The 12,124-nt window shown below is 38.7% G+C and overlaps 1 protein-coding gene across 3 annotated transcripts in view; it reads left to right on the top strand.

Moving 5' to 3' along the window:
* Positions 1-12,124, top strand: part of lsamp (limbic system associated membrane protein) — a 304,540-nt gene that overhangs the window by 283,359 nt on the left and 9,057 nt on the right. For all 3 annotated transcript variants that reach the window (XM_077566058.1, XM_077566057.1, XM_077566059.1), the window contains 2 exons: positions 6,138-6,269; positions 6,672-6,792. In XM_077566058.1, the coding sequence (XP_077422184.1) occupies positions 6,138-6,269; positions 6,672-6,792 (253 nt within the window). The remainder of the gene's footprint in view (positions 1-6,137; positions 6,270-6,671; positions 6,793-12,124) is intronic.

Genomic DNA, 12,124 nt, shown 5'->3' with positions numbered 1-12,124 from the left:
TAAACATATGTACTGTACATATAAAGAAACAGCACTGTAGTCATGGGAACAGATGAAAAGTCTTTAATGCAAACCAACTCAAATCCGCTGTTTAACATAAATTTACATTTGCTAAATAAATGCAATGTTTGCCACAGTGGTAAAATCATGCTGATGAAAGATGTATGAGGATATGCAAATGAACCATTTCTGGTTTGTGTTTCACAGTCTTCACACTTCCACCACCTGAACCCATCCTACTGCTATGACTTCTATTGATCCTGGTGGCAGGTCACATGAATTGTGCCCTTTCCCACACGTCTACTTGTGTTCAAAGTGACATGGGAAACTTGCGCACCAACCTAAACCTGCCTGTGCACTGCTAATTAGTAACCACCAGCCATTTAGAAGACGTGTAATTCTTTCAGGACTCTAAATTAATCCCCGCTCTCTTTCACTTTGCATATCCCCATAGGACCTTGACTTTCTGCAGTTTAATGTGAGGGAAAAAAACAACAAGAGAATGCATTGTCTTTGTGACATTGCTCACATCAAGCTGGCACACAAATTAAAAGATTGACAGAAAGATCAGTTGAAGTCGACATGCAAAGAGGAGTAAGATACGTTTAACGTGACAGCTGATCGCGGGTCACTGTTTTCAAATAATAATGGTACTTGAGACAAGCTGTCTGAGGGACTTCACTCACTGTCAATTGGCACTTGTCAGATGCTTCCATGTGCAATGGAATTATGTCCCACTGAGGGAATCCAGGAATAAATTGGATTCAGAGTCACCTGCCTGTTTGTGAGCAGAGTACAGATCCGGCTTACTTTCTATAAACGCAACAGTTTTGTTTGCGGAAGCTGACAATTATTCTTAAAAATGGTAATCATATCTTTCTACTTGCCCCCTTTTATGGGGCAGAGCTTGAGCCTTGTTTTTTTTCTTCCTTGTTTTTTTTCGTTTTTTTCCATCTAAGAAACTCTGGGCGCTGAACTGTGACCAGCCAGGGTTCCCCTTCTTTCTCCCTCCGATGGCCATTGTTGTTTACATGTTTCTTGGACGGGTTGTAACTTGTGGAATTGCCTTTTTAGAGATCAACAAAGTAATCTGTATCTAGTGCTTGATTGTAATCCCCACAAGACACCCGCAAAAAAAAAATCTCATTATTATTATTAGTGTTGTTCCGATACTGTTTTTTGGCCCCCGATACCAATTCCGATACCCAGCTTTGCCGTATTGGCCGATGCCGATGCCGATACCATACCAATACCTAAGGTTGTTTTTTTTCTCAACATGAAAAAACTGTCCTGCCATTGGTTCAGAGCATTCAAGGGCCAATAGGATATCTTAGCTTGGCATGCAGTGTACATGTCACACATCAGTGAATCCTTTATTAGCGTCATAATAAATGGTATCGGTATGTTACTTTAATGGCGTATCGGGGCCTTTGCCGAACAACACCAATTCTTATCATAATATGAGCCAGCAGGTGAGAATTTCTTGCCAAAAATACTTTTTGCAGTCATGGCTTTCTCATTATGGTGTAAAATTTAAGTCCATAGAATGATTTTGTCACAAAATATAATAAAAGCATGCAGATTGTACACACAGCAAAATCTATGTTTTGTCTGACAGAAAGCTGAGCTAGTGTGCAAAAGATTTATGTAGATGACAAGAGGACAATAACAAAGTCACAAAATGGCTGAAGGTTCAAAAAACAAGGGTTCTTGTTAATTAAACATTTAGTTGGCCATTGTAACAGGTAAAGGACGCTTATGGGTCAGAGTTTGTGGTTGGTGCCAGTTAATTGTCACGTTTTTTTGTGTTGAAACCCTTCCTCACTGAAAATAGATGATTACTTGATGTCCATGACAGTATAAACTCTTACCATGTACCATCCAATCGTTCCATTTTCCTTCCCTTTAATACCCTACCATCCTGTCACACACACTTGCTCCTTTCTCCAGATTAGCCATGAAATATGGATGTGATGCGATGTAATTCCAGGCTTCATGAGCCTCTTCTAATGTGCGCGCTTTGAATTAGTCTTCATTGTCCCCTGGAAACCTTCAAGGTGTCTTCATGCCCATTCAAGCATATATGCTCCAAACTCACCATCAAGACATTAAGCCTCCTCATACCAAGGTTGGCCACATACGCACATACATTGCACACACGCGCACAAAATTCCCTTTGGGCAAGATGACCCAATCTGTCTTAATTACGCTTAATTAAACAGATAATACACTCGCATGCAGAATGTTATATGTGATCAAAGATGTGGGAAATGTTTCATTGTCGTTAATTGGTCACATCCATTCACACCTTGATTATATTACTTTCTTTACACACTAGGTGAGAATGCTGAAAGTTCAATTAGCTGTTTTAAACAAATAAACAATTTGCTTAAACACATCTCAATTTACTGCACGCCATTGCTGAGTTGTTTCTCGTTTCATTTTCGTCCTTGCTTTAGTTAGGACTGGGATGCATTGACAGCCTTTCAATTTACCTCTCAATTCATGCAAATATGATCATGATTATTGTCTGGTTTAGACATTGCTCACAAACACATTGAGGTTAAATTGTAAAACCTTTTATGTCATCATTTAAAATTTTGCTTTAAAGGGTAAGTCACCCCCCCCCCCATACCCCATACATAAAAAAGAATCTTGACAATAATACACTACTCACAAAAGGTTAGGTATATTTGGCTTTCAGGTGAAATTTCAGGGCGAGCCTAAAATGTATTGAAACCTTTACAGGTGAACTTAATGTGATGTCCAACTGTTAAATGTTTCAGTACTCTTTGCACAAGTTGCTGTTCTCTAATGAAGAGCTTAAGGGCAAAATTCACAAATGACAATGATCCAGCTCATGGAGGTGGCATCATCAGGGAACGACTGTTGGAGACTGGTGTACCTCAGATGAAATGGCCTGCACTTTCTACAGACCTCAATCGTATTGAAAACCTGTGGGATCAGCTGAGTCGCCATGTAGAGGTTCAAAACTCTGCACCCCAGAACCTCAATGTCCTGAGGGCTGCCCTTCAGGAAGAGTGGGATGCCATGTGTCAGCAGACAATGGGTCGACTTGTGAACAGCATTAGATGTCGTTGTCAAGCTGTAATTGATGCTCAAGGGCACATGACAAGTTATTGAGACGTGGTATACCCACTTTTGTTATTAACTTTAGTTTCAATGAATTGTTTGAGTTGAGGAAATCACCAGTGCATCCTTATTCTTAAATGTCCTACTTTCATGATATGATGACACTGTAGTGTGAACTCATGGCATTTTCTATAAATTTTACCTGAAAGCCAAATATCCCGAACTTTTTGTGAATAGTGTATGTTCTATGCAGCCTCACTAGTCTAAATACGGTGTATTCTGGTTCATATTTTGTTAGTGGAATGTAAGTTAACACATTAAGGCTTAAAGCACCTGCCAAAACATGCCTCTAAAACCTACGGGTGGCTTTAGAATCATCCCCGAAAACTTGAAGTTTCCTGGAAATTCAACAATATTGTCAATGCCTACAAAATAATTGATATCTCAGCTCCTGAAGCAGATAGAAACATAATTCCAAAAATATTTATATATATATATATATATATATATATATATATATATATATATATATATATATATATAGATATATATATAATATAGCTTACACCTGTAGCGTTCACAAAAACCTAAGTTTATTATTATTATTATTAATAGTGTTGTTCCGATACCAGTTTTTTGGCCCCCTATACCGATACCCAGCTTTGCAATATCGGCCGATGCCGATACCATACCGATACCTACGTTCTTTTTCTCAACATGAAAAAGCTGTCCTGCCATTGGTTCAGAGCATTCAAGGGCCAGCATGCAGTGAACATGTCATACATCAGTGAATGTCGTGCATGAGCAAGACACAAGATGCTGCACCCAAAATCCTATATTAGCGTCAGAATTAATGGTATCTGGTATGGTATTATTGGTATATTAATGGTTACTTTATAGTACTCACCGATACCACTGTTTTAATGCAGTATCGGGGCCTCATTAATTACAAACCTTCAATATATACTTTTTTAATCCAACAAACAACTACGTCACATTTGCGGGTATATTTACCTTCAGCACTGGAGCACAGATGTAATAACGTCGGATAATCGAGTGGTGATTATTCGGCGTCCATTCCGTTACAATAGCCGTCGAACTTTTCAACATCCTCACTGACTACAACAGAGGTGGGCAAACTCGGTCCTCGAAGGCCGGAGTCCTGCAGGTTTTGGAGGTTTCCCTTTTCCAACACAAGCTGATTCCAATCAACAGGATCCTTATCAGGGTTATGCAGACCTTGCTGATGAGCTGATCATACATCAGCTGTGTTGGAGAAGGGAAACATCCAAAACCTGCAGGACTCCGGCCCTCGAGGACCGAGTGTGCCCACCCCTGGACTACAAACATATTTCTTAACAATATGCCACTGTCGACTGGTTGCACTGGTTCGAAGTCCTTCCGCGCCGTCATTTATTTAATAATTTCCACGAATCTGCGTGATCCACAAATGCGCGATTAAAATTCCAGGACATGCTACGAGGCCCACTTCACCCTCGCGTGTATATTCTGATGCATTTCATCGGCTAAGAGACTGAGAATTTGTCAAAATAAAACAAAAAGACATATCTGCTGTCCCGGGTTTAAAGGGAGAAGCGCACTGGAGCGCTCCCGGTCAAAATGGGTTAAACAACAAAATCCAGCAGCTTTTATCAATATGAGAAGGCGGCCATTTTGACACTTGCTGTCGAGTGAAAATGACATCACAGTGTTGTATACCTCTGCCCACCAACGGTCCCTTTTCCCCCCACGGGGCGGCCGGAAGGCCGAGGCTAGAGATTTTTTATTTATTTTTTCTTCAGGAAAGCTCAGTATTGTTCCGAGGCTAGAGATTGACCGCAGCTCACCTGTCGGCCAGGCAGGTGCACCAGGTCCCTTCAGACGTCGAAATAAATAAACAAGTAGACCGGAATGAAACAGGCAAGAGTCCCCAAGTCAAGCTGAACACAAGTGTGGACTTTTATTGACAAAGGCACACTGAGACTATTCAAAAGAATCAAAATCTGGTAATTCCAGGGATTGCAATAGTTTATAAGTCATTAGTTTTAGCACAACCTCTTTTCCCTTAACAACCAGACCGCCTACTTCATGCTTAGTTCTTATTGGTAAAATAAAGTGTAGGCCAAGCGTATTTACTTCACATGATACTATTCACTAAAGCCCAACAGTATCTGTTTTTGCCCATTAAAGGATAGTGTTACAGTAGCTCTTTCTTTTTCTTTTTTATCCTAATGGTATCTATTCCCGTACAACTGGCCTCTTGCCATTTCGTGCCCTTTTTTGGTATCTATGATGACTGTTCTCCCCCCTTAGCCCCAAATTAGTAACAACGTGTTTTTTTTACTGGTATCAAAAGGATTTGCTCACACATTAAAAAAAAAAGCATGTGACCTATAATGTGCATTATGTATTTACAAATGATCTCAAATGACCTATTACAAGAGTTACGGCAGAAAAATCCGAAATGGAAATTGCTGATATCAGTACAAAGCATGAAGAATGAGTCATAAAACTTCAGATTGTCACTTTTGTTCATCAGAATAGCCCATACCAAGACACACTGTCTCCAACGTAGCTAAATTTGATTCTTGGACGGATTAGCATTCTTAAATTCAGCCGGCGCCTTTAAATTGCAATTGCAAGTTAATGATTATAAAATAACCAATACATGATTTCCTTTGTGATTAATACAAGGTACACGCTGGCGGTTTGGTTTCCCATACCTATTTAAAGCATAATTAGCAATCATATAGTAACTCAGCAAAAAAGGGGTGTCACTTAAACATATAGCAAATAATACCTAAAAGTCTAAGAGACAGCATTGAAATCAAATGCCACAACAGTTGCTCAGGTCTCAGGTAGCAACCAATCACAGCTCAGTTTCAGTAAATAGGTGAGCTGTGATTGGTCGTTGCCTGAGACTAAGGTTTGAATCGGGATTTCTTGTTTATTCACATATTATTCCAACACAAGTTGCGGTTTAAAACAGGTAAAAGCCAACAAATCTCAGTCATTGCATCTTCTGTGTCTCTCTTTCCATACAGCCGAGCCACTGGATGGAGAAGAGTACCTGGACATCATTGGTATCATGCGAACCCAAGCAGGTCGCTATGAATGCAAGGCCAGCAATGATGTGGCCACACCTGATGTCAAATACGTCAATGTGATTGTGAACTGTAAGTAATCACAGACTGCGGCTCAGTGTCATTTGGAAGCATTTATCAGTATTCTCATCATACCACATGTCATTTCACATTGAGCAGATAAAAGTCCAGAAAGAAAGTGTTGAGACGTACAGAAGGTAGCGTGGGAGGGTGTGATGTCTGCAGTGTGAACATTTTTGAAGCACTCTTCAGTGCTGTCAGTATAAAGCTAACTCTGACTGCAATTAACTTTTTGGTGACTTATATGTCACGTATCATCATCTGCAATGACATTTGATGAGCTGTGGATTTTCAAATCAAAGCCTCATGTAATCCTGTAACTGGGTACTATAGGTGCAGTTTGTTTTTTTTTATATATAGGTTCAGCAGCAGTCTTATAAATGTAACCGACATTAATATCCTGTAACTGTGCAGACCCACCAACAATAAAGAAAACCCAGAGCTTGGAGGCCCAGCTTGGCGGCATGGGGACGCTGGGGTGTGAAGCCACCGCTGTTCCCACACCTGAATTTGAATGGTACAGGGATGAAAAGAGGTAAAACACTTATTTTGTTTAGTTTTGTTTCTCTTTTGGGAAATGTGAATTTTGGCTATGGGAACAGGTTTTGCGAATAAAGGATGACAGGACTGGATACCATGTCACGTTTTGACCAGATATTACGCCACACGTAGTCACAAAAAAATGGCAGCACGTGATGAAGTAAGGTATGTTTGAGGGGTCGAAGAGTGGTCAACCTTAAACATTTCTTGACTATAATATGTTATATGTGACCTCACTAGTCTAAACATAACAGTCTGTATTACATTTGTGGAAGTTATGAAGCAAAATCCAGCCGTATTTATCCATCTCAGGGGCGGCCATTTTGCCACTTGCTGTGGACTGAAGATGACATCGATGTTGCTCATGACTCAGGCAACGACCAATCACAGCTCACCTGTTTTCTGAAGCTGCTCTGTTATTGGTTGTTACACCCTAAAAACAGATTGGTCAAATTTACCACAATAAAAAGTTACATTTGACCAATCTAGCTGGTAGTTACAGTATGTGTCCGACAGATCCTTTGGTTAAAACAACTAGAATGGTAGCCGTTTTTAACCACCACCCAATTCCAACCCATAATGCTGAGCCTCAAGCAGGGAGGCAAATGGGTCCTATTTTTATAGTTTTTAGTATGACCCAGCCAGGGATTGAACCCACAACCTCCCAGTCTCATGGAAGACACTCTACCACTAGGCCACGGAGCTGGTCACACCTAGTGATCTATCTAGACACACATTTCCTTTTTTAAACACTATATTATTCATCATATATTATAATATATTGTAATCACTTATAATAATTAATAAATGCATTTAGAATACAATAAATTGATACAATAAATATATATCCAAGTGATCTTTCTAGACTTACTTTCCAATGTAACCAATTTAATTGGTTGTTTGTCTAACTAATAACATTGGTATGCCCGTAACAACCCGCAATGGTCAATGTTTGACCAATTTATTGGTTCACCAAGCCAATATGCGCTTAACCTACTAGATTGGTATTTTTTTTAACCAATCCATTTTTAGAGTGCACCTGAGACATGAGCAACATTGATGTCATCTTCAGTTGACAGCAAGTGGCAAAATGGCCGGCCCCCGAGGTGGATAAAAACAGCTGGATTTTGCTTCATACAGTAACTCATATTCCACAGATGTAATATTAATCAGAATGACATGTTTAGAATAGTGAGGTCACATATAACAAATTATTGTCCTCCAAAAAATTTTGGGGTATTGACTTCCCCTTTAACATTAATGCCATTCTCGATGGAAAACAGACGTCCGTGGATGTGCACCGTCAGGAAGACTGTCAATGCCTTGGTTCACTTTTATTTTGAAACTGTTCCTAGCAGTGTTTAGTGGCATGGCAGCTGTCTTGACTTGTCTCTTGACACGTAGATGCGGCCAGTTTATATCGCCGTCACAAACTGTCGTCCCAAAATCATGTTCAATTGCAAATTAAGGGCGCTAATATAATAATAATAATAATAATAATAATAATAATAATAACTCACATTTACATCTGTGGACAGTTTGGATTAGAGTCTTTAATTAATCCAGCTAATATATTTGGACAGTGGAAGAATGTCATAGAGCACAAGAAAAACATGCATAGACAAAGCTCAAGCTAACAAATTGGAACCAAGAACCTTTGTGCTGCAAGAAAACAACACTAACCAATGAATAATATTTTTCTTGTGTGACAAGGATTTGGTTACTATGTGAATATTTCACTCTAAAGTCGCATCCAATCATACATCCTGATTTAATTAAGATGAGGTTGTAAGCACTGAGAGTCCGTTTTCCCATTGCCAAAGATGCAAGTTGCACAAAGTCAAACACATTTAATTATAGCACTAATGAGTACGGCCATGTATCACACATAGCCATAACAAGAGGCCAGCAGGGAGGACGTTAATAGCCAGTGATCTCATCTAATGCTTCCTGGGTAGAAAATACTCTTATAATACGGTTGGACAGTTGAAATTCATAAAGACACATCTCTGAATCATGCCAGAATTAGGCTTAATTGATACAATGTATGCAAAACTAGAGTATTTTGCCCGATCCAGTGCTAGCACCTCGTTGTCCACATCATAACGTAATTATCTGAGTAAGGACTGGTTTAAATATACTGTACTTACCAATAATTATAATTGATTTATTTGCACCCTCTGCCAAATGTGTTCTCACAGAAATTCAATTTTAATACTCTGATATCAATTTAATCTTTCATCTGCTAATGCACAACATCGTATAATGGCTATGATGTTATTATACTCTACTACTGAACCTTACAATGTAAAAAGGTAGCTTTTGAAGCAAGAAAGTCATTTCACCATAATGGAAGCCATACTTGACACACAGACAATACTTCATGCTTCCTTGTGAAAGTGCAAATTGTGTGGGAAAGCAGATGTTCAAGTGTAATGCAAGTCTCAAGGACTGAAGTGTAATGACTTTCGAGGATAATGACAGCTGGGACATCCCATTTCAATGCAGAGTAACCACAAATTCCCTCCACTCAGGTTGTGAATCTACCATATTATTGCTATATGTTGCACCCAAACTACTGCACTGTAACTTTACAAAAGACACAAAGAAAGATGGTATGGGAGCTGTCACAAATGTTATCAGAGATAAAGTTTCTAAAGTAATAGGCCTGCCACACAAATGGAGAGAAAGATTTATGGCCATTAAAATATTTTGCATTATCTGTTGTTGTCAACCTCCAGACATAGAAGTTGTTTTGTCCCCTGCAGGCTCTTGGCAATGTGCCTGTTCACAGTCCTGTCTCACTGTGAGAGAAACTGCAAGTAGTGTTGCACTTTCTCCTTGGATATGAATAGTGTTGCACCATAGTAATAGTATTTATCAGTGCCTGGTTAGTTGGTTTTTACAGTTTACTGCTCTTGCTTTGTACTGAAAGATAATGCACTTTAGCTTGTACAATATTAATTCCACTTTTATGGTGCTCAATTTTAACAATGTGGTGACTCATATTGGTACAGTGATTAAAACAGAACAGATGGACTTTGATAGATACCTATTTGCATACTGTAGATGAGGAACAAATGCCTGCAATACCAAATGAAGCGTGTCCAATGTTAGGGTGGCTAATTTTCTAGTATGCTAATAGTTGACGTATTTAGTCCTTTTGTAAAAAAAATAAAAAAAATAAAAATAAAAAATAATGAATGAACACCTACTTAAAACCCTAAGTTGTCCAATCCATTACTATTTTCACAACGTAATTGCATATTGCGATTTACTGGCAACTGACAAGATATGAATTTAACATCTCTCACTCACTAATCGGAATGTTTTAGTAATATGTAACATTTCAGATTTGTCAATATGGAGTTAAGTTGTATAATTTCTCTTAAATCGCAGAAAATACATGTAGAATTTATGTGAAATCTTCTGTTTTCAAATCACACCCTGCTCTCCTGGAAAATGTAGGAAAATACTTTTTAATTTAATTTATTTTGTTCAACATTTTTACAAAAGGCCCTTCTTCAAGGATTCAATAATAACTCATTTTAAACAGAAAATGTGTTTAGTGTATTAATAACCTTGGGATTATTTATATATCTGTAAGTATCTGATCTCTTGATCAGATCAGGAAAGCATAGGATTGTCTCTATTTGAATGTGACGAACCGAAGACAGGCCAACTTCTCTGCAGGTGACAGAGGCAGAAGGCAGGTAGCTCAAACTGAGAGACCAAAAAAATAATAATGTTCACTGGAGATGTACAAGTATGGAGGCACATGAAAGCACTACCAAACTTGAAAAAAAATTCTCGTAGAGCGCTAAGCCTGAGCCAGAATTTTGTGGAGGAGTTATAAGTGGTAAGGAATAAGGTGAGCTGTGCTACACCTCTGTGGATTGTGGCCAACACTACAGAAAGAAAGACAAAGCAAAGCCCACCAAAAAAAAGATCTGAATGTGGCTAAAACTGAAATCCCCTTCCAAAAATAACATTCTGCAGCACGATACCCTTTTTCATGGAGAATGAAGATATTTCAGATTAATTAAGTATCATTAAACTCATCCCAAATTAATCCACAATACTAAAGTTTCCCCAATTTACAATTTTAAACCTGATTGACGTCAGAATGTAGCGTCAGAAACTCAGCAAAGTGATCCACAATCATTTTTGGTTTAGTGCTCAATTGAAATAACTCTTTGACATGCGTCCATGACAACCGAGCTATGCTTTGATTATACTTGTTTTACTGGGCAGGGAAAAAAGCAACACTTATAATTGGACAATAAAATCAGAGATGTAAAAAGTGTTTTTCTGTGCAAGCCAAGTAATGGTTACTCCTGGTCGTTAGAAAATCCTTTCACCTATTTTCGCATAAGTCACTGAGGGTCTGCCACCACCTTGCTGACACGGACGGCAGCCTTGTTTCGGGGCACGGTGCCCACCAATCAGCCATCCAGAACTCCATCCATCTCAACCGTACAAAGTTGCGCGGCATTCATCAGTTAACAGTTTGAAAGTTTCACTTTGTGTATTTCTGAGCTGACTGCAAATATTTATCTTTTTAAGACAGATTTTGGTTCCAAATACTGCCTTATGTATGAATGTGAGCCAGAAAAACAAAAATTCCAATGTTTATATAACTTTTTTCTAAAAGTTAAACTAAAGTCCTGTATGCATAATACGTTCTACTAACATGTTCAAAAATGGAGAAAGAATTGAGCCTGATAAATAAACAAAACTAAACTTTGTGTTACGCCTGGGAAAGATGTTTGGCATAAGCAGTGAATATTTGGCCCATTTGACTCAGTTGTGCTATTGATCCCACAAATGCATTCCTTTCAAATATTTGCAACAGTAGACGATTTATTGGCAAGTAGTGTTGTTACAACAAGGAAATCTGCCGAACGGAACGTGAGAAGTTTTTGTTTAATTTTCTTGTGGGATAAGTCCAGTTTAATGGATCTGCTCCAGTGAACATATTGACTCTGTTTCTCTAGCAAAGACAATAGTGAACCGTAGCATTTGGTGTGATAGCACCATCGAAAACTGTTCTATGCACTTTATATAAGTAATAAAAATAATTGCTAAAAGTAGTTTGTGCAAGTCGCAGTCAAACTGAGTACTAACTTTGTGAAAGCAGAATTATGATCCTGCGGCGTATATGCTTGCATTGAGATCAGTCATAATTGCTCACGTCGGGGTCACCAATTGTGGAGATGCGGTAAATGATGAGATGAGGAGATGAAGGCACGTCATATCTCCGTTACTCCCCTCACAAAAACTGACTGTTTACAAGTAAGCAAAAGAAGTGTCTGCCCTTCAAATCT

Source organism: Vanacampus margaritifer, chromosome 5, assembly GCF_051991255.1.
Source record: "Vanacampus margaritifer isolate UIUO_Vmar chromosome 5, RoL_Vmar_1.0, whole genome shotgun sequence".
NCBI classification, from domain to species: domain Eukaryota; kingdom Metazoa; phylum Chordata; class Actinopteri; order Syngnathiformes; family Syngnathidae; genus Vanacampus; species Vanacampus margaritifer.
This window is presented reverse-complemented; position numbering and strand designations above follow the sequence as displayed.